Here is a 23,964-nt window from a genome sequence, read left to right as displayed (position 1 = left end):
TCTAGGTACTATTATTCCCTCTTCTGTAGGAACCAAAGTGAAGGGAAATTAAGGTACTTGTGTGAGGTGAGAAGCTCAGGTGTGAGCAGAGCAAGATGGAAACCCAAGCGTAGTGAATTGACAGTGCCTCTTTGATAGTCATTTGTATTTGAATGTTTCTGAAAAGTTGAAGGTGGAACGACTGTCCTACCTACTGTGATAGCTCTCCATTAAAAAAAATGAGAATATTAAATTCACGATACCTGTGCTTAATGCAGACTCTGTTCCCTCCGAGAGGCGTTGGTCTTTAGTGGAGGAAGGATTGGCTTTAGGATTTACACCTGAGCTGGAGTCCCTTCTCTTGCATTTGCTTTCTAGGTGACCTCACCCAAATAAAATAATAAACAAGGAAACCAGGAAGTGTAGAGAAGTTAAACTGGGATAGTAGTTCTTAGTTAATGTGCTGTAAGGATTTGCTGTGAGAAAGCATGTAAAGCACCTGTAATAAATAGGTGGTCAGTGGGTGCAAGTTTTCTCCTGGCACCCATTAAGGAGAAAACTATTTTTGGATGGTTGAGAGCCTGTTTTTGCCTCTAAGCCTACAAGGGTTGGTTATCAATAATAGAAGCAAAAATGAGACTGTGTGGTATCAGTGAACAGTGCAATGAAGTGCTGGTATGTTTTCAGTGGCTGAATTTCCACTATCCCAGGAAGCCCAATTGCTTGGATTTTAATATCTCAGTCAATAAAACCAGTCTGTTGTTTGTTTTCCCAGAAGTGATGGTTGATGGCAGTGACTCCTCAGTAATCTGCTTTTCCATGATTTCTTAAGGTCTGCTTACTTAGATCGATTAATTAAAAAATGAATTTTCTCACATCAACTTGCACGTTTGCAAAGCTTAAAAAACCTCCACTGCTAAATGTCACTTTTTCCTGAAAATAGCCGAGAATCCAAGTTTCTGCAAGTCCTCTCAGCTAGGAACTTGCTGCCATTGCCATACTGACCACCAGCTAGATGCCTGCTAGTAAAAGTAGAGACTGCCAGCACTTTCTGCTTCTGGAGTTGTAACTTGCAGCACTGGAAATTCTGAGTGTGAAACTCATCTTGCTTATTCAGATATTCAGCGTTCAACAACTGTAGAGAAGTGGTGCGTGCTTTTCCAGGCAGTTCTTCTTAGGAATTGATTGGTTTGGCAGAGGAACGGGTAGAAAAGACCATGTCGGCTAAATTTACGTTAAGGAAATTTGTTATGGTAATCTTATTTTTATTAAGGGTTTGGTACAATTCACCAGTTATATGGTAGAATATTGAATGGCCACTATATGTTGGTTTAGGTTGAGCGTTAAATAATGGGATAAATATTCTATATATTATATATAAAAGATTAGTTGATTGAGTAATTGCTGATAAGAATTTGTGTAGATTATTTTTCTTTTTAAATTCCATATGTTGAAATTTGCCAAGCTAATCGACTGAAACTTTCTTTTCTCTAGATAAAATTGTAAGGAAAGCTGGCAGTCTGACAAATGCTTATGTTTATGAAGTGGGCCCTGGGCCTGGGGGAATCACAAGATCCATTCTCAATGCCGGTGTTGCTGAACTTCTGGTGGTTGAAAAGGATGGTCGATTTATTCCTGGATTACAGGTGAGATACTTGGTGTCTTTTTTAGGAGGCAAAAACTCAACATAAATCTTCAAACAACGCTTCTTAAACCCCAGGGTATCCAAGGATTCTGTAGTTTGCTCCTCAAAGTGCAGCTCTCCAGGCTTCGTTCCAGAGATTGAGTCCATAGTCTGCAGTGCTATAGGAATCTGCATTTCTAGCCAGCATGCCCACATGAACTGTTGGCCACAGCTTGAATAAACCTGCTTTATGCATTGATACTAAACAAACTAATTGCCTTGTGTGACCTTTTTTTAATCTACCAATAGCTGTGCATGTCATGGCCCATTCTTTCAAAAATAAGTAAAACTAAGTAATGCCAATACTGACTTCTGAGAACCTCATTTAAATTCAGAAAATCATGTCTACAAGCAAAAGCTGAAGACATATGCCTCATTGAGAGAGACTAATTGTTAAGCTTAGGCATTTGTGTAAGGATTTTTTTTTTTTTTGCGGTACGCGGGCCTCTCACCGTTGTGGCCTCTCCCATTGTGGAGCACAGGCTCCGGACGCGCAGGCTCAGCGGCCATGGCTCGCAGGCCCAGCCGCTCCACGGTATGTGCGATCTTCCCGGACCGGGGCACGAACCCGTGTCCCCTGCATCGGCAGGCGGACTCTCAACCACTGCACCACCAGGGAAGCCCTGTGTAAGGATTTTTTAAGTGAAGAAATTAAGTTGTATCATTGTACATGTAGAGTTACGATGAGGTTTAAATGAAATGATACATGCATCTAAAACAGTAGGTGATGTCATATGGGAAATATTTGAAGGAATTGGGTGTGTTTCAACAGAAGAGAAGCTTTGAATGAGGGGATTGACAGCTGCCTATGAGAGGTTGTGGTGGGGGAGGATCAGCTTGTTTTTGTTTTCTCTAGAAGGGAACTAAAACAGGTAACTGAGGGAGGCAGATGTGAACTTAAAATGAGGAGGGACTTATATTTTTGAAACAGTGGCAAACAGTGAAACAGATTATATCAGGGATCTTGTAAAGGGAATTCTTCATGGGGGGCACTTAATGCATTTAAAAGAGTCTTTGTTTGATTCCTCTGCAATTCTGAAACTTTAAAAGAGCCCTTAGCCTTTAGTTCATATGAGTAGCAATTTATTAGGCGAGTCCAGCAGAATAATAAAATTATCTACATTGTTACTTTCGTACAAGAGGACATACTGGTTTAAAATTAGGACGTTCTGATACTTTTGTATGTATTGATGGATAAATGTTTAATTTCTGCTGGAACAGTTAGAAAAGATTTGTTTGAAAATCTAGGGCTTTGTGTTCATGCCTCTGAATTTTTTTAAAAACCTAGTGATTTTTTTCTCATTATTTTGCTATTTCTAGTTTTTATGCTTTAAACAATTATGTATTTAGTTTCATCTAATTTTGCCAGCCTTTATTGATAGAGTTGGTTTCAGATTTATAACTTTATTTGAGGAAAGAGCGGTGTATCAGTGGGAGGTGGAAGTGATGATATTGTTATTTTTGGTGAGAGCATAAGGTGATAAAAAGCAACTGAATAACACTATGTAATTCCCTGCAGGTTTATTTATCTAACCCTTTTGTGGGCATAGAGAAGAAGACTCATCTGACCTTTTTCCCCTTAAAGGGACATCTTAACCCTAAATCTCACCCTCTCTTATGTGTAATTCTTTCTCCTTAGGCAGGGAGGTGAATCACATTTCTCATCGCCAGCTTAATTTATATATTCTCCTCTCTGATCTCAACTAAAGATCTTTGAAGACAGACTAAAACACAACTGTACTCTTCTCCCCTGCCCACCCCCACCACTTACGCAAGTCCCTGCATTCCTAACCTCTGCCTTGTCTTATTTGTCTCATGAGATTTATTATTGTCTGACAGACACACTATGTGTTCTTCTTTGTTGTCAGTCTCACCCCGTGGAATGTAAGCGCCGTGAGGGTAGAGATTTTTGTTTGGTTTGTTCCCTGACATGTAAGAGTGCCTGGCACATAGCAGGTGTTCAGTAGTGTCTCACGTGGGAGAGAAATAAATGTCTCTCTGTCTTTGTAGGGCTCTATCTAATTAGCTGATTAAATGTGTTATTTAATGGTGAAAGTGAATAATTGTGTAGCATTGATTATCAAAAGCGTTTTGTGCTTTTTTTTCCTAACCATGAAGGTTGATTTCAAGGTAAATTACTGTGCAAGAAATGTGTATTTGACTTCTTTTGTTTCTGTAGAAGAGGCAAAATTAATTTTTAGTGTCTTATGTGCAGGAAAGGAATTTACGTTAAAAAGAAATGTTGGGTACTAAAATATCAAATAGACTTCTTTTTCCTGTAAAGAATGTTTCAATATGTAAAACCACTTTCTTTTAGAGGTACTAAATTAATCATAAAACTCAGTGAAGGCAGAAGGAGAGTGATCTATTTTAAGGATTCCATTTTAGTGATATCTAAGCTAATAGAATTACTTTTTAAAGAAATTGTAATAATTTATAAGATGTCTGCTAGCTGAAAGTGTGTCATTTGTAGCTTAATTCAATTCTTAAAATATTATCACGAGGCAGCCTAAGGGAAAGAACATAGTGATAACATAGGTTTCACCATCAGCATGTTGTAATGTAAGAAAACATGTCTAATACGTGGAAGCATTATAGTCTGAGTTTGTAGCAAAGAACAGACTGTTAGCATCAAATGGCTTGTGTTCACTTCAGGCTCTACCGTTTACTATTTATATGACTTTGGGCAGGTAACTATCTCTCTGTGCCTTGGTTTGCTCATAGCATTGCTATGGATTAAATGAATGCCTTATCTTAGTGGGCACTCAATACAATTTTTTTTTTTAAAGAAGATGTTGGGGGTATGAGTTTATTAATTTATTTATTTTTGCTGTGTTGGGTCTTCGTTTCTGTGTGAGGGCTTTCTCTAGTTGTGGCAAGCGGGGGCCACTCTTCATCGCGGTGCGCGGGCCTCTCACTATCATGGCCTCTCTTGTTGCGGAGCACAGGCTCCAGACGCGCAGGCTCAGTAGTTGTGGCTCACGGGCCTAGTTGCTCTGCGGCATGTGGCATCCTCCCACACCAAGGCTCGAACCCGTGTCCCCTGCATTAGCAGGCAGATTCTCAACCACTGCGCCACCAGGGAAGCCCTCAATACAATTTTTGATATAAGTAATCAATTAAATTATCATCCCCATGCCTTGGGCACTTTTGGTAATTAAGGATTGTTCATGAGACTGCTAATCTGGAAAGAGGTATAAGAGAAAAGTAATGTTATTCCTTTGGAGCACTAGAAAATCCCCAGTGCTGGGGAAACATTGGGACTACTCATCAAACTAGTATTGGACATGTGGAGTTTCTTCCTCTCTTACTGTGGTTGCATTTTCTTGTGATTGTGCATAAAACTTAGTTTTTATCATGTAAAGTTTATCAATGTTTTTTTTAATTTGATGCGTTTTACACCTTAGTTTTAAAATAATTGGCCAAAACTAAGAATTTCTCCTACATTTTCTTTTGGATGTTTTATCTGGATGTGGAATCTTAAAACAACAACAACAACAAAACAAAAGTGAACTCATAGATACAGAGAACAGATTGGTGACTGCCAGAGGCTGAGGGTTGGGCTTGGGTGAACTGGGTGAAGTTAGTCGAAAGGTACAAACTTCCAGTTATAAGTCCTGGGGATGTAATGTGGAGCATGCTGACTACAGTTAATACTGTACTGTATATGTTAAAGTTGCTAAGAGAATGAATCTTAAAAGTGCTCATCAAAAAAAAAAAAAAGTGCTCATCCCAAGAAGAAAAGTTTGTGTGTGGTGATAGTTTCACAGTGTACACATATATCTAATCATTATGTTGTGCCCCGGAAACTAACATAATGTTATATGTTAATTGTATCTCAGTTTTTTAAAAGTTGAATGCTAATTGAGTTGAAAGCTTATTTCCTGAATAATGTACAAATTCTTAGAATCATAAGCAACATAAGATCCAGAGGTTTTCAAAGTTCAGTTGACCCTAGAACAACACGGATTTGAACTGCAGTGGTCCACTTATACACAATTTTTTTTTCAGTAAATACATGCAGTACTACACGATCCGAGGTTAGTTGAATCTGAGGTTGAACAGGTACGGAGGGCTGATTATGGGACTTGAGTATCCGTGAATTTAGGTATTCTCAGCAGATCCTAGAACCAATCCCCTGCAGATACCAAGGGATGATTGTAAATGGGAAGGAGAAAAATAAAATCCCTCTCCAATTTTCCAAGTGTTGATTAAGTAGAGACCTTAATTTGGTAGTTAGAGTGCCTCCTCGTTGGTTTGCTCCAGGTGAGCCAAATTATAACCTCTGCCAGAACTTGCTCTCCTCTTGTTCTAAACATTCCACGACAAAACAAAAATAACAGTGAAAGGCAGAAGTCTCGCTTTGATCTTCTTTTTGCGCAATGAGAGGAACATGAACCTTGAAAATCTACAAATCTACAGTTTGGAGTAAAATATTACAATAAATCCCTATGAATCACTAGGTAATATTAGTTCCTTACAATGAGCAGAAAAATTATGAAGGTATCTCTAAAATATTTTCAGTAAGGAAACTTTAGACACTAATCTTAGCGAGATCATTCTAACTCTAAATTCTCAAAATGGAGTCAATATAATTTGCTTCCCCCTTCCCCCTATAAGTGCATGAAATTTTAGCACTTAAATTTAATGCGTGTTTCAGAGTCACAGTACTTTGAGAAATTAAAAAAAAAAAAAATAGCCAGAACCCAAACTAAGAATTTCTCCTGTCTTCTAGAAGTTTCATAGTTTTAACTTTTACATGTAGGCCTATGACACATTTTGAGTTAACTTTTGTATATATTGTGATGTAAGGGTAAAGATTTTTTTTTTGCACCATTTGTTGAGAATATTATCTCTTCCTCATCGAGTTGCCTTGTTACTGTTGTCAAAAATCAATTAGCTTTATGTGTGTTGGTCCATATCTGGACTTCCAATTCTGTTTTGTTGATCTATAGGTCTGTCTTTTCACCAATACCAATCTGTGTTGATTACCGTAGCTTTATAGTAAGACTTGAGAGCAGGTCATGTAAGTCTTCCAACCTTGTTCTTCTTTTTCAAAATTGTTTTTGCTATTCTAGATCCTTTGCATTTCCAAATAGTTTTAAAATCATATTAGCAATTTCCACTTTGGAAAAAAAAGCCTCATGTGATTGCGATTGGATTAAAACTGTAGATCACTTTAGGGAGAACTGGCATCTTAATAGTATCGTCTTCTGATGCATGAACGTGACATATTGCCCCATTTATTAGGTTTTCTCGAATTTCTCATGGCCATGTTTTATAGTTCTTAGTAGACAAGTCTTGCACACCTTTTGTCAGATTTACCCTTAACTATTTCATATTCTTTGATACTGTTGTACATGGTATTGGTTTTTAATTTTAACTCAAAGTTGTTTGTTGTTACTATGTAGAAATACCATTTTTTTTTAGATACTGACTTTGTATTCCTACAACCTTGCTATACTCACTTATTAGTAGCTGTTTTCTAGATTTCCTTAGTATTGTCTGCATATATTAATATTTCATCTGCAAATAAAGACAGTTTCACCTCCTCCATTCCAATCTATTTGTCACTGTTTTTCTTCATCTTGCACTAAGACCTACAGTACAGTGTTTAACAGAAGTGGTAGGAGTGAACATCCTTGTCTTTCTTGGGTCTTAGGGGAAAAGCATTCAGACTCTTAACCATTGAGTATGATGTTAGTTGTAGGTTTTTCCTGGATCTCCTTTTTCCGGCTGAAGAAGGTCCCTTCTGTTCCTAGTTTGCTGAGAAGTTTTTTGTTTGTTTTAAATAATGAATAGATATTGGATTTGCAAGAATACTTTTTCTGAGTTTTTGAGATAATCGTATGGTTTTCTTTTTTAATTAACATAGCAAATTATATTGATTTTTCTAATGGTAAATAAACCATCTGTAGAATCTGTAATGATGTCACCTCTCTCATTCCTGAGGTTGGTAATTAGCATATCTCTCTTTACTGATCAGTCTGGCTACAGAGTAGTCAACTTCATTGATCTTAAACAAAAACAGCTCTGGAATCACTGATTTTTCTCTATTTTCTTATTTCATAGATTTCTGCTCTGAAATTTTTGTTCCTCTTGCTTTGGGTTTAATTTGTTCTTTCTGTAGTTTAAGGTGGAAACAAGTCATTGATTTGAAGCCTTTCTTATTTTCTTATAGGTGCTAGTACAATAAATTTCCCTCTCAGTACACCTTTAGGAGAATCCCACAAATTTTGATACGTTGTTTTCATTTTCATTGCATTCAGAATACTTTGTAATTTCCTTTTTCTTTTTAATATTTTTTGAGATATTAAAGAAAGACTTTAGCTCAAATTTCCCTTATAGTTTCTTATTTGATTTGTGGATTATTTAGAAGTGTATCATTTAGTTTGCAAATTTGGGGGCTTTTCAGACCTCTTTCTGTTATTCTAGTTTAATTCCATTGTTATCAGAGAACATACTTTGCATGAGTTGAATCATTTTTTATTAATTCAGACTTGTTCATGGCATGTGGAATATGATCTGTCTTGGTAAACGTTTCTTGAAAAGAATATGCATTCTGCTGTTGTTGGATGCAGCATAAATTTCAATTAGGTCAGTTGGCATTACTCAAGTCTTCTATCTCCTTAGTGATTTTCTGTCTACTTGTTCAATCATTTATTGAGAGAAAGGTATTGAAATCTTGTACTGTAATTGCAGATTTGTCTGTCTCCTTGCAGTCCTATCAGTTTTTGTTTCACCTAGTTGTTTTTTTTTTGTTTGTTTGTTTGTTTGTTTGTTTTGCCATACGCGGGCCTCTCACTCTTGTGGCCTCTCCCGTTGCGGAGCACAGGTTCCGGACACACAGGCTCAGCGGCCATGGCTCACGGGCACAGCCGCTCCGCGGCATGTGGGATCCTCCCGGACCGGGGAACGAACCCGTGTCCCCTGCATTGGCAGGCAGACTCTCAACCACTGCGCCACCAGGGAAGCCCTCACCTAGTTTTAAACACCATTTTTAGGTGCATGAACATTTAGGATTGTTATATCTTTGTTATGGGTTGGCTTCTTTATCATTTTGAAATGAACTTCCTGATCCCTGGTGATATTCTTGCCTCTGAAATCTACATTGTCTGATATTAATATAGCCATTCCGTCTTTCTTTTGATTAGTGTTAGAATGGTATATCTTTTCCACCCTTTTTACCTATTTCTGTTTTTATATTTTAAGTGTGTTTCTCAGAGGCAAGTGTGTAGTGGATCTTGCATTTTTCCCACCCACCCAGGCCATCTCTGCCTTATGTATTAGTTTTCTATTGCTGCTGTAACAAATTACCACAAATTCAGTAGCTTAAAATGACAAATTTTTATCTTACAGTTCTGGATGTCAGAAGTCTAAAAGCAAGGTCAGCAGGGCTGTATTCTGCTGGAGGCTTCAGGGGAGAATGTTTCCTTGCCTTTTTCAGCTTCTAGAGGCCACCTGCCATCATTAGCTCATGTACCTCTCGCTTCTACATCTCTACTATTGCCTCTAATCCTGCCTCTCATCACCTTTGTGATTACATTGGGCCCACTTGGATAATTTAGGCTTATTTCCCCATCTCAAGATTTTTTTTTTTTTTTTTTTTTTGTGGTACGCGGGCCTCTCACTGTTGTGGCCTCTCCCGTTGCAGAGCACAGGCTCCGGACGCGCAGGCTCAGCGGCCATGGCTCACGGGCCCAGCCGCTCCACGGCATGTGGGATCTTCCCAGACCGGGGCACGAACCCGTGTCCCCTGCATCGGCAGGCGGACTCTCAACCACTGCGCCACCAGGGAAGCCCTGCTGTCATTCTTATCTTTGCTTCTGTCTTTTTTCTCTGGCTGTTTTTAAGATTTTTTTCTTTATCACTGGTTTTGAGCATTTTCATCATGATGTGCCTTGGTGTCATTTTCTTCATGTTTCTTGCGCGTGGGGCAGTGAGAGCTTCTTGGATCTGCAGGTTTTCCTGCACTTCCTGTTGTCCAGTGTCTGAATATTATTGCCTCAACTATTTTGTCCGTTTCTCATTTAAGGCAAAAGAATGTATCTGGTCTCCTATATTTCATCTCGACCAGAGTAAGAAGCTCTAGGAGTCTTCCTAACCGTTAAGTTATGTGTTTATTTCATGGAATTTTGGAGATAGTAAGGCATTGATTATTGTTAGTATTACCTCTGGGATTTTATAGTAGGTAAATAGAGTGATTATTTCTTGATAGGCAAAGTAGAGAGTTCATGGCGTTGAGAATCAAATAGGCTGATGTTCAAATATCATATATGTCACTCACTAGCTTTGTGACCCTGAGCTTGCCTTTGAACCTTTTGTAGCTTCAGCTTTCTCATCTGCAGCATGGGAATGATAGTTATCTTTTGTGGTTATTACAAGGATAGATAGAAATTTATGTAAAGAGCCAGGCCTATTGCCAGTAGTCAATAAACGGTTGCTATTATAATTATTCTCCTTCCCTGTCGTCTTGTAAAGGGACATATAAAGTAATCTAGTCATCCTGACAAAAGGAGCTGTTTTTAATCAGAGGTAGTAGAATTTTGAAATTCTTTCGTTGCTAGCAAATTTTAAATAAGGAGGACTTTCTGTTGTGATAATTACATACTTTACACATGTAAGTTACTTGATATAGCTATAACCATAGTTAATCATAACATAGACAGCACTCAAGCAATTAGCAAAAGGTGACTTACAGCCAAAGTGATTTCCTAGTCCACTGTAAGTCGTAAGTACAGAGATCAATGCTAGAAGCAGACCCACTGACAAGAGCAAGAAGTAACAATTATTACTGTGGCAGAAAAGCTATAAAAAGCAAATATAAAACTGAAAAAAAGCACAGCACTAAGGGATCATAACCATTGAGGCCTTTGCTCTCCTGGCAACAGTGACCCAAGTCATCAAGAAAAGGGTGAAATTGGGTGCATTGTTCGTGGGTTAGGAAGAGAATTGTGTAATACAGTTTAGAAAGATTTCCACCTGTATGTTTCTGTTTAAGAAATGTTAACACCTAAAGGAGTTACATTGGTTGAATAGAAAATTTATTAAATCAAACATCTAATTCCTTGATGAGTCTGAGTAAGTGAGTTTCTACTGTACATGTTCTGGTCCTGTTTAAAAAGCAAAGCAGGCTGACTTTTTGAAATCATGCTGTAATCTTCACCCTTAGAAAAGTCATTTGTAACATTATCTTAAATTCCTTTTGAATAATAGCATTAGTCTTTTCTCTGTGTTCTATATAATAAAAAAAAACTTTTTTTCACCTATTGTGTATCATCCTGTAGATTCATTATCATATAGTTTGCCTAACAGTTTTGTCCAGCCCTTATTTCAACAGTGTTTGGGTTCCTACTTTGTGGCAAGTTAGAACGAAGGTAATATCACTGGGCTGGGTAATTAATCTTTAGCCCACTGTACAGTGTTGGCTGCCATGAGCCCCTCACCGTGAGAAGGTGGCATAAAACATACAAAATGGCTATTTGATACAGTTTTTCTCAAGGAATTGGTAGTTGGGCATAAGTACCTTATAATTGGGTATAAGTTCTTTCCTCATCAAATTAGATCACCAGCAAACTATCTAGTTAGACCATAGCTGCTTGCCCCCCACAGAAAGCATTCACTAAGACCTTGACTTGTTAGAGGAGAGAGATTTTTCGGTGACCATGTGAAGAATACTTTTGCATTTGTTTTCTCACTTTTATTAAAGGCATTCTCTGTTTGTTCCTTGTACCCTTTACAAAACTTAATACCAGAAAAACACATGATCTCTTGGAAACTGGGTATAATTACTTCCAATACTGAGTGAAAATGATATAATTCAGTATGTCAGCTGTGAGATCTAACATCTCCAGGATTGTCACGATGTAAAGCTCTCACGATTTACATGCATGTTTCTCCTGTCGTGGTTTGGCTTTCTTTCTTCTTTTACAGCCTTATTTAATGAATATTTTTTACTCAAAGCTTACTCATGCCTCATTTTGGAAGAATATAGGATTGGAAACTAAAATAAAAATGATAGAATAATTTGAGTGTCTGTATAAATACCCATTTGGCTGTAATCAAGTGTGTGCATTCATAGTCAGCTGTGCCTTTGAGCACATCACGAGGCAACACCTCCAATGTTTCAAAGTGTTATTCTTGAAGGGTCGTAATAGTGATCTTTCCCACCCCTTCGTCATTCCCCAAACATCATTATGACGATGAAAACATTTTCCTCTATTAGTGGTTAGTTAGAAGGTCTTTCTGTGTCATTGCTGAATATCATCAGGTGTTGAAATGGCTGCTGTCTGTAATCATACTGTCGTTTCAGTTTGTATAGCATTTTCTTTTTTTTGGCCTCCATAATTGCTTCAGGGCCTTGCCATAAAACTGAACACCAGCATTCATTCCTTCTGCAGTGGGGAGTGGGAAAGGGGAAGATTAAGCTACAGAGTGGTCCTGGAAAAGGTAGACCTTTTAAAGAACAGGACGACTTGCTGTTTCACTGACTGACACTTAAGCCTGAAGGGGAATCCAAAAAAAAAAAGCAACTTTAAACTTAGAAAAGGAAGGTGAATGTGTATTATCAGGTTTCTGGCATGCAGCTGTGTGTGTCAAGGTGGAAAAAATTAACATTTCAAACTTGGTTGAGTTATCAGAGCATGTAAATTAATGCCAAAAAGCAAAATTTACATTGTTTTAATCTTAATTACTGATAACTTCATTACTTTCTGTATATTGACATGTGAAACATAAGCTTTTAGTTCTGCCTCTTCGTTTTTGGTATGCTTATTTGTTTTAATTATGTGAAGCATAATTATAGAAAAAAATTTTAAGTTCTTCATTGATGGTAAATGCTATCATTAAATACACAGTTTTTATACAGTAAGAACCTGTCCCATAGAGAGCTATCTCCTTTTTTATTTTTATGGTATATTGAGGTTATTATATTTTCTAAGATTAATTGTCTGGAACTCATCAGATTAAGTTTTAGCAAATCATGGTAACTTAAAATAATCCATAAATACCTTAATATCAGAGGTGCGCAGTTATTTTTGCTGAACTACCATGGCTAAATGTATCAAAGCAGATGATTCCCAGACTTAAAATGTTTAGCCTCTAATTAGTATATGCATTTCAGCTATGCATTTCTCAACTTCTAATTGATTTATCAGTGAAATAAATCTTTGCAAGTTTCTGGACCCTACAAATTTTGGGAGCCCCAAATCTCACAGGCTAGGAGAGGAGTATTCCAGCTTCACAGAAAACTGAATGCCATTTGAGCATTCACTTATTCATTCACTTATCAAATATAATGAAGCACTACTATGTACTGTTGCAGCTGCAGGGGATATTAAGGTAGATAAGAAACAGGTGCCCTTAAGGGACCTATGTTGTTGCAGGGAAAAGAAACTTAAATATACATAATTGTAATACACAGTGCTCTAAAGAAGCATGTGCAAGGCACATTGTTGCCCGAAAGGTGTAAGTGATCTACAACTGGGTGCCCTGGTCCATGTCTCCTCTCTGGCTTCTGTGGTGGTGCTTTCGTCCTTCCTCAGTTGCCTCAGTTAGTGAAGAGGAGAGTTAGGAAAATTAGTTAGCTTTAATTGAGCTAGAGAAGAAGGTCCAAGGGATGCTCAGGGCAAAAGTTCCTTGAATTGGAGCCAAGGTTCTCTGAGCTCCCTGAGCTGAGATTTAATGTGGGTAGAGGGTTACCTCTTCCTTTGTGACCTACTTTAGATGTGTTTGTTTTCATCGATTTTAGTCACTCCTGCATGTTGAGCTTTATAAGCTCAGGGACTGCATCTGTTTTTTTGTTGCTGTTTGTTTTTTAACTAAGGACTTAAAGAATCAAGTTTTGTGTTGGGTCCAGGGCACTTAACACAACGCAAATTTATAGATGGCTTAGCTGGAAGGCTCTTTTTAGGTAGGTGCCAGCACTTCAGTATTGTAAGGGCATTTCTTAAGATGTGATGTGAAGATGGATGAGATGGAGGGGAAAAAAAAGAGATTAAGGAAAGAGTACGTTTTTCCTTTATTTATTTTTCTTTTTTACTCAGAAAAACTGAAGGAAGAGGAAGGAAAGCAAATAGTGGAAGGTAGAAATAGGCTGGGAGGTAGCTTTTGTTAAAACATGCAGGGTGGGCTTCCCTGGTGGCGCAGTGGTTGAGAGTCCGCCTGCCGATGCAGGGGACACGGGTTCGTGCCCTGGTCCGGGAAGATCCCACATGCCATGGAGCAGCTGGGCCCGTGAGCCATGGCTGCTGAGCCTGCGCGTCCAGAGCCTGTGCTCCACAGCGGGAGAGGCCACAACAGTGAGAGGCCCGCGTACCACAAAAAAAAAAAAAAAAAAAAACCCATACAGGGTAATTCATTAGGTTGCAAGTGCCTGGGGATCAGAAGTACTTTAGGGGTACTCTGGTCAAGGAAGTGATTCAGACTCTGCCACGGACAGCTTGGCGACAACACATGACTTTCTGCTTGTTTGACTCTAGTCGTCGATTAAGTTAAAGATCTTGGTAATATGTAGAATCCTTTGTATATATTTAGGCTACAAAGATTTAGTTGAATTAAGTCCATCTCTCCTATGATTTGCTCCTAATTAATTCTCAGTATTTCATTATAATGTCCTTAGTCTCTAATTTATTTTTTATCAGTAATTTTTAATTGAAGTATAGTTGGCTTACAATGTTGTGTTAATTTCTGTTGTACGGCAAACTGATTCGGTTATACATACATATACATTCTTTTTTATATTATTTTCCATTATGGTTTATCATAGGATATTGAATATAGTTCCCTGCTACACAGTAGGACCTTGGTGTTTATCCATCCTACGTATAATAGTTTGAATCTGCTAACCCCAAACTCCCAATCCTTCCATTCCCCACTCCCCCTTCCTCCCTTGGCAACCACCAGTCTGTTCTCTATGTCCGTGATTCTGTTTGTTTCAAGATAGGTTCATTTGTGTCATATTTTAGATTCTACATGTGTTATCATATGCTGTTTGTCTTTTTCTTTCTGACTTCACTTAGTATGATAATCTCTAGTTGCATCAGTGTTGCTGCAAATGGCATTATTTCGTTCTTTTTTGTGGCTGAGTAATATTCCATTGTATATATGTACCACATCTTCTTTATCCATTCATCTGTCAATGGACATTTAGGTTGTTTCCATGTCTTGGCTATTGTGAATAGTGCCACTATGAACATTAGGGTGCATGTATCTTTTTGAATTATAGTTTTGTCTGACTATATGCTCAGGAGTGGGATTGCTGGGTCATATGGTGATTCTATTTTTAGTTTTCTAAGGAACCTCCATACTGTTTTCCACAGTGACTGCACCAACTTACATTCCCACCAACAGTGTGGGAGGGTTCCCTTTTCTCTACACCCTCTCCAGCGTTTGTTATTTGTAGACTTTTTAATGATGGCCATTCTGACGGGTGTGAGGTGGTACCTCATTGCGGTTTTGATTTGCATTTCTCTGATGAGCAGTGTTGAACATCTCTTCATGTGCCTATTGGCCATCTGTATGTGTTCTTTGGAGAAATGTCTGTTTAGGTCTTCTGCCCATTTTTTGATTGGGTTTTTTTGTTGTTGTTGAGTTGTATGAGCTGTTCGTATATTTTGGAAATTAAGCCCTTATGGGTCACATCGTTTGCAAATATTTTCTCCCATTCTGTAGGTTGTATTGTTTATGGTTTCCTTTGCTGTGCAAAAGCTTGTAAGTTTGATTAGGTCCCATTTGTTTATTTTTGGTTTTATTTCTGTTGCCTTGGGAGACTGCTTAGTCTGTAATTTAAAAAGACAGGTAAGAGTTGAGCTTTTGCTAAATCTGTACAGAAAGACAAGTCATTCTGCGGGTCAGAATTAAGATAATGTATTATTTGTGATGTTATAAGCTATTGTTATACTAGTATCTGCCACTATCCCCAGTCATTCTTATGTGTTGAAAGTCAAACACCACAGTTGCCTGTTGCAGTGGACACAGCATGCTATTAGTTCATTAATGATCATTCTTAGTCTGGCTTTTCAGATTTATTTAACGATGCACAGACTTGAAGAAAAAAAATTAGTTCTACTCTTCTCCAAAGTGTAAGAGCTCATTTTATTGACCTTTTTGTAAACTAGATGCTTTCTGATGCAGCACCTGGAAAACTGAGAATTGTCCATGGAGATGTCTTGACATTTAAGATAGAAAATGCTTTTCCAGAAAGTCTCAAAAGACAGTGGGAGGATGGTAAGTGACTTTGGGTTGGTTTTCTTATTTTCTTTTGTAATTATTTAGATCACAAATATTTATGTTATTTATTATACATTATAAATGTTTATTATATATTTATATTAAAAATTAAATGACTAGAATTAAATAGGTAATGCGCATTGCAATTTTTTTCTGCTTTTCCACTTTGTTCCAAAGTAAGATAAAGTAATTTGATTTTATAATTCTAATTTATTTACCCGATATTTTTCAAATATTTTGGGTTCTGTTCAAATAAACTTTCTATTTTTATGATACCATATAAGGATGGAATGAACTATAAAGTGTTACTTTTTCCAAGTGGTGAAAAAAGAAGTGTTTTAGTGAACCAAGCTGTACCCACACCTTTCTAACTTTATTTCCATTGTCTTTCACATTCAATGACTAATCAAGGTGCTCTTCATTCACAGACAGTGTTTACTGGGTACCTGCTATGTGCCAGCTCTTTGGAATACGTAGATAAATGGGGTGTGTTTATTGCCCGTAAAACCCCTCAACACCTGGAGGAGCGATTCTGGCATGCCCCCACGGCTGCCCCCCTTGTCTCTGGCCGCTGCACGCCAGGCTCCCACTGTCTTCTTCTCGGCACCAGCCTTCAGGTTTCTGCCTGCCCAGCCCGTCACAGACACAGTGACAACCGACCTAACTGCCTGCTTCAATCCATCTCAAGTTCCCTGGCATTAATCTGACTGTTACTCTCTTATAGACTATTTCTCTGCTCCTGTCTTCCTGATACCAGGCGCTCCTATTCCTCCTTTTACATTGTTGGGAGCTTTCTCTAAGTATTCTTTGCTGGTGGTTATTTTTCCAGCCACATCTTACATGTTGTTTCTGAGCTGGGGGGGGAGGGGTGGAACCTGCTGTTCTCATGCAGCAGGTTTGCCTGGATTACTCCTCCCCTGTGGTTTCACTTACCATGTATATACTGCACACACTTAATCTTCACGTCCAGCCTGTATCCCCTGCCTAGGTATCTGACAGCTTCATCTGGGTGCCCCATAGGAACTTTGACCTCATCATGTCCAAAGCAAATGATCTTTTCCCTCAAACCAGTTCTTTTTCATATTTTTCCTAAGCCAAAACCTGAAGACTTTGACTGAATAGTAATTAGGTAGGATTTTTTTTCCTTGATAATTCAAAGCGGATTGTGAGAAAACATTGCTTCTGAAGAATAAATGGACTGGAAAATACTCAGCCATGTCTTTTTGTATATTTTTGTTTGATGCTGTTAATATCCAGTTTGATTTTACTCTTAGCTAAAATTGTATTCAGAATATATTGATGAAATAATCATTCCAAGTTTTTTTTCTTATGCCAACCAGATCCTCCAAATGTACATATTATTGGAAATCTGCCTTTTAGTGTATCAACTCCACTGATTATCAAGTGGCTTGAAAACGTTTCTCAGAGAAATGGACCTTTTGCTTATGGCAGAACCCAGATGACTTTGACTTTTCAAAAGGAAGTGGCAGAGGTAAGTTTTAACTTTTTCTGGCTATTTTATCATGTGATCAAATTACCAAATAAAACAAAAAGAATGTGATAATTTGGAGTTGAGAAAGGGAAGGGGGCTGCATGTCTTATTATTCAATAGATAGACTTTGATTCAGCTAATAAGCCTGCTAGGCATTCCCATGGCTGGAGTGTTCCAAGTTTCTCTCTCTAGAAGATAAACCCTCAGGGCAGATGAGAGCAGTTTTTGAAGTGCAGAGGTTTAAGGAGGGAGTCTGTAGACTATAAGCATTTTTTTTTAAATTTCATTATGACATATAAATACAAAAGAGTATATAAGGTATATGCATGGCTTTGTGTATGTATGGCTTAATAAAAAGAACATATGAATCTCTACCACCCAAGTCAATAATTAAATTATAAACATCTTTGACACCCTCTTGTATACCTCATTCTGATTACATCTCCTGTCCCCCACCTGCTACCAAGATAATCTATACCATGAGTTTGTGAATTATTATTCCCTGCATAGTTTATCGCATAGATTCTTATCTGTAGAATTAATATACTTTAGTTTTGTCCATTTTTTAACTTTATACAGGTGGGTTCATACAACGTGTATTCTTTGTATTCTTTTTATCCTGATCTGCTCATGTTCATAGCTGTAGTTTATTTGTACAGCTATTTACTACCCACTCTTTGACTATTTATCTGTCATTTATCTGTCCATATTCCTGTTTTGGGACCTGCATTAGTTTCAGTGTTTCATTATCACAAACAACTGTCATGAACGTTCCTATTTTGATGTCAACTGGTGCACATAGGCAAGATTTATTTAGGGTATAAACCTGAAAGTGGCAATGCTGGATCATTCTGCAGCTTTAAATTTACCACTCTTTTCTGCAGTGTCTAATCCGTTGTTAATTTTACTCAGTTTATTTTTCATTTCAGATATTGTATTTTTATCTCTAAAAGTTTCATTTGAGTCTTATTATATCTTCCCTTTCTCTCATTATGTTCATGCTTTCCTCGGCATCCTTATGCATATGTATAATATCTGTAATAGCTATTTTAAGATCTTTGCCTACTAATTTCATTACCTCTGTCATTTCTGTACTTTTTTACCAGTTGACTTTGCCCACCCTCTTTGCTATGGGTCCCGTTTTTCCGCTTCTTTGCAAGCCTGATAATTTTTGACAAGATATTGGATATTCTGAGGTTTTTGGTTTTTTAATGTTGGGGATGCTTCTGGCATCTAGTGGATAGAGGTTAGGGATGATGATAAACATCCTTCAGTACACAGGACAGTCCCCCACAGCAAAGAATTACTCAACACTAACCAGCCCAAAATGTCAATAACGCCACAGTTGGAAAAACTTTGTTTTAGATTATTTGGCTATAAAATCCATCACAAAAATTAGGACCCTTTTGTGTTTGTTAGAAACTCTAAGATGACATCCTCTTTTTCCTAAGGTCCTAGTCGTCTCCTCCTCGTGACTCTGTTAATTCTCTTCTGTTGGTTTGAATTGAGGCCATGCTAATAGTTCTTCTTATTTTCTCAGCTTTTGGATTTGTCCTTGGTTTTTCTTTCTCAGCTGACATGATTATTATGGTATTTCTGTTCTTCAGTAACACAATAGAAATACAAAATACTATGTACTCTGATTCTTTGGGGGGAAAGAGCAAAGGAACAGAGGCTGAAGAGGTGGGATAACATTTTCAATGACTCAGTGTCAGTTGTGCTTATTAATAATAGTGTTGCTTCCACTTAACTGTATGCAATTATTTTTCTTTAACAAAAAGTTGATTTTAGTATTAATATTGAGAAGAGTTTATATTGAGTCTGTAATTAAGGGAGTGCTTTAGAAGTGTAGATAACACTGCTCCTCTGATTTTTGCAAGTGAAAGTTTCAATGGGAGACTAAGCAGCGTTCTCTTATGTAACCTCTGTTTGTTCTTGACACTGTCATGTTTGTAATTTTGTATTTAGCCACAGAAAGCACTTTTAAACATTTGCTTGGCTTGGCTTTGTGAGTTACAGAACAGAAACGAGCGTGTTCCTCTTAAGACTACAGGGTGTAAATTTAAGAATTCAGCTCACACATTACGAGGCGTGTAGACAGTTTAAAGTTAACAGCTCATAAAATAGAATCAGACTGTGTAGCAATAAATGAGACCTTAACAAATCTCATAGATGATGAAACTGAGGTTCCGAGTAGTTTAACATCTTCCACAGGTTGTGGAGCTAGTTACAGGGAAAGCTGAACTTGAACACAGGTCATATGTTTTCTGCTGAAGTCACGATGTTCACATTCTTTCTGTGGCCAGACCTGTGGTCTCTTCTTTCTGGGTCCAGCATCAGCCTCTTCATCTCCTGCCACCTCCAGGGGACCCTGGCTGGTGAATGGTCACATCCCTGGCGGGGAGGAAATCACCTCTCCATTAATTATCTAGTTCTCATCGTCCCTGGTGTTTGGCTGTGCAGCTTCTCAAGAATAAGCCTAATTTTTCTATTTGTACTTACAATTATTTTAGATGAATAGGAAAATAAATAACACTGTCCTTGTGAATTCTTGGACCCATTGTTTTTCTTATATTCAATCAGAATTTTTTAAAAGCTTAAGGGTTAAGAGTTTTTCTTTTTACTGAAAAATTACCTGGTTTGATTCCCTGGGCTGTTGCTTTTCAAATCTATCCTGTGATGGAGTTTGAATTTTCATAGCTTTACCTGTAATACATCTATCAAAGAAACATCAATTCATGTTTGAATGGTTGATCGACCGTTTAACTCTTATGCTAGCGTTTAATGCAATCTTTTTGCAGAGCTTTCTGGTTTGTGGCTTGAATTTTTCCTTAATAAATTAGGGACAGGTATGTGTGCTGCTTTCTTCTAAGTTATAAGATATGATTCACATATTTTCATCTCCACAGCCTGTGTGTGTATTTGCTACAAAGATTGGATGGGTTACGTTGGATAGGTGTCTATCAGGACACCCCTTCCCCTGGCATAACTGGATACATAGCACTCTAGGTGAAATACATTGTACTTAAATGTGTCTTTATAGCAAATTAGCTTACCGTCCATGCCTCCCTGGTTTGCTTTTTGGTTAAAGTGATTTTTAAATTCTCTTCAGTGGGAACACACCTTTCAGATGTAAAGTAAAATACTGGAAGAAAATCCAGGATGAGATCATTTAAGTCTGGGCATTTCTTTTGGTTTATTTTCTAATTTTGTGATTATGTTCATGCTGCATTTTAGTTTTACACAACTGCTTTGAATGGTGCCAGTTTGCACAATGCATTTTAAAAATTTTGAATCTTACGCCAGTGGTAAAGTTCCTTTTTTCTTTATAAAGAGCTAGAAATATTTTTGACCGTTTGATCCATAAGCTTATTCTTTAACTTAAATCTGTACTTCCATTATTTGTCTTTGTTTTTGATATTTGCATGAGAATATGTACAGTTCTCGGCTTTACATTTTAGAAGGGAAGAATTTATTTTGTTATATGTACTGTAGCAACTCATCACTTGTCTTAACTTGACTTCCCGGTAATTTTAACTGTCCAAATACAGACAAGAGCCAGGTAATCTAAAGTAAAAAGGGTTGAGATGAGGGATGGCTTCTAAGTAACAAAATATGCTACAAAATCTACGGTTAACTTTGCCCATAGGAAATTTTCTCAGCATCTCAGATTAAAGCCTATTTTTAAATCTTACCTAAGGCAAAGCTTTTACAAGCCAAATTATGTGGTGTTCATGCCCACAGCTGGTTAGAAGCAGCAAAGTAAAAGGGACTATTAGAGTTTGACACATGACAGTGAAGCAGGAAAGAGAAACACCCAGCACAGTAAATATATTGGGTTGGCCAAAAGATTCCTTCGGTTTTTAAGTAAAAATAAAAGACACATTTTTCATTTTTACCAAGAACTTTATTGAACAATGTACTCTACTACCTTCTGCCATTTTTCAGGCAACTTCACAATTCCATCTTCCCAAAACTTTTTATCTTTTTGAGCAAAGACCTGTTCCAGGTGCCTTTTACAGTCTTCCAAGGAATTGAAATTTTTTCCATTAAGAGAATTTTGTAAAGACTGAAGTAATCGGAAATCCAAAGGTGCAATGCCTGGTGAATATGGCGGAGGAATCAGAACTTCCCAGCCAAGCTGTAACGGTTTTTGCCTGGTCATCAGAGAAACATGTGGTCTTGCATTGTCCTGATGGAAGATTATGCATTTTCTGTTGACTAATTCCAGACACTTTTCATTGAGCGCTGCTTTCAGTTGGTCTAATTGGGAGCAGTACATGTTGGAATTAATCGTCTAGTTTTCTGGAAGGAGCTCACAATAGAGGACTCCCTTCCATTCCCACCATGTACACGACATCACCTTCTTTGGATGAAGACCAGCCTTTGGAGTGGTGATGGTTCATTTCGTTTGCCCCACAATCTCTTCCATTCCACATTATTGTGCAGTATCTACGTTTCATCACCCACCACAATTTGTTTTAAAAACGGAGCATTTTCATTACATTTAAATAGAGAATTGCATGCGGAAATACAGTCAAGGTTTTTTTCACTTAACTTATGTGGTACCCAAACAACAAAGCGTTGAATATAACCAAGTTGGTGCAAGTGATTGTCAGCACTTCATTTGTATGTGTTGAGTTTGTTGGCTAGCTCCTGGGTGGTATAATGTTGAGTTCTCAATTAATTTCTCGATTTGATCGCTATCAACTTCAGCTGGACTACCTGACCGTGGAGCATCATCCAGCGAGAAATCTCCAGCACGAAACTTCACAGACCACTTTTGACACATTCGATCAGCCACAGCACCTTCTCCATACACTGGCACAAATCTTTTTTTTGCGTTTCATTTCCGTTTTTACCTTTCTTGAAATAATAAAGCATAATATTCAGAAAATGTTGCTTTTTTTCTTGAATCTTCAATATTAAAATGGCTACACAAAAATTTACCAATTTTGATAAGGCTTTTTCAGTGCACACTGATATGACAGCTGTCACAGTCTAACAAATCTGTTTCGAATGTAGTTAGAGACAGCTGAGTGCTACTAGAGCCATCTTGCGGGGGGGGCGGTGCGGGGGCACAAATGAACTTTTTGGCCAACCCAGTGACTCAAAAAGCGCTCCGTCTTTGACTGTTTAGTAGTACGGCACAGCACAGGCATACCTGGCCCCAGGATTATTCCAGTAATTGTTGGTATTTGTAATGTTGACTCTATCATTCAAAAGAGATTTAGAATGTCCAGGGAGTTCTAAGAACGTAGAGAAGCAGGCTACATTTTAGAGAAATAAGTATGCCTAATTGTTTTATCCACCACTCAGCTTTGTCCAATCTTAATATACTGCCATATTTTTCATATCTTTTTAAGAAATAAAATAGGTATGTTTGGAGCCCTCTTCTATCCCCCTTTTCCCTCCTATGAATTGAACTGTCTTAAAATTGATATTATGCCCATGAACATGTTTTGCTTGCTCTACAGATATAGATAGATAGATATACACATGCACATAGAGAGTAAACAATAAGAAATAATCTTTTGAAGTTATTATGTGAGTGGAGTCATACTGTACATATTTTCTGTCCGTTATTGTTTACTCTGTTTGGGACTTAGTTGGTGTCTCTTGTTATTCACTGTAACTATTGTTTAGCATTCCATTGTCAGAATTACCACAGTTTATTCACCTATGATGGGCCTTTATGTTTTTCCACTTTTTTTTGCATACTACATATAATGTTGCAGTGAATATCCCTGTACATATCTCCCTGTGAAGCAGGTCTCTAGGATATATTCATAGAGGTAGACCTAAAGGATCATAAGGGTTTACCCAACTTTAGCTTTGCCATATATATTGCCAGATCATAGGCCACAGTGCTTGTGCCAGTTTCACGTCTCACTAGCGGCACATGGGAATTCCTGCTGCTCCGTATTGTTGCCAGTATTAGATTCTGTCAGGTTCTTTTTCTGTTGTTTAAATTTTGTTCATTTCATGAATATGAAACTGTATCTCATATGGTTTTAATGTGCAGGTCCCTGATCTGTAATTTACTTACGCATAGTTTATGGTTATGGTTCATTGGGGTTGCTCTTACCGTATTTCTCATCATATTTTCTGTTAGTTGTTTATCTTTTGATTATGGAGCTATAGGAGTTTCTTCTGAGCACTAATCCTTTGTCAGATATCAGTTTCAAATACCTTGTCTCAGTCTGTGCCTTACCTTTATAGTGTTTTTATTACACAGAAGTTTTTAATTTAAATAGAACAAAATACATCAGTCTTTTCTTCTGCTTTTTCATTATTAAGAAATTCTTCCTTACCATGGGGGTCATAGATATTTACTTATAAAAATTAAAAATTTTTCACTTCCTGTTAATTCACTTGGAATTTATTTTTGGTTGTGATGTGAGATATGGACCTCCATTGTCCTCCTTGTAGATTCCTGTTTATACCAGTATTGCTGAAGGATCCTTCCTTTTCCCACTGGCAGCTGCTACCTCACATCTGTCACAGTTCAAATGTCCACATGTGCTTGGGTCTCTTTCTAAGGTTTTTGTTCCATTGGTCTGTCTGTACCTCTAGCAAT

At 37.7% G+C, this 23,964-nt stretch overlaps 1 protein-coding gene across 3 annotated transcripts in view; it reads left to right on the top strand.

Moving 5' to 3' along the window:
* The window catches only part of TFB1M (transcription factor B1, mitochondrial), a 61,937-nt gene that overhangs the window by 1,424 nt on the left and 36,549 nt on the right, over positions 1-23,964 (top strand). For all 3 annotated transcript variants that reach the window (XR_004529300.2, XM_033867881.2, XM_033867882.2), the window contains exons 2-4: positions 1,474-1,625; positions 15,781-15,889; positions 17,233-17,384. Coding sequence is in view for 2 of the 3 variants with exons in the window: in XM_033867881.2 (XP_033723772.1) it covers positions 1,474-1,625; positions 15,781-15,889; positions 17,233-17,384 (413 nt within the window). In the remaining variant the exon portion in view is untranslated. The remainder of the gene's footprint in view (positions 1-1,473; positions 1,626-15,780; positions 15,890-17,232; positions 17,385-23,964) is intronic.

Source organism: Tursiops truncatus, chromosome 12 (genome assembly GCF_011762595.2).
Source record: "Tursiops truncatus isolate mTurTru1 chromosome 12, mTurTru1.mat.Y, whole genome shotgun sequence".
Taxonomy (NCBI): Eukaryota; Metazoa; Chordata; class Mammalia; order Artiodactyla; family Delphinidae; genus Tursiops; species Tursiops truncatus.
This window is presented reverse-complemented; position numbering and strand designations above follow the sequence as displayed.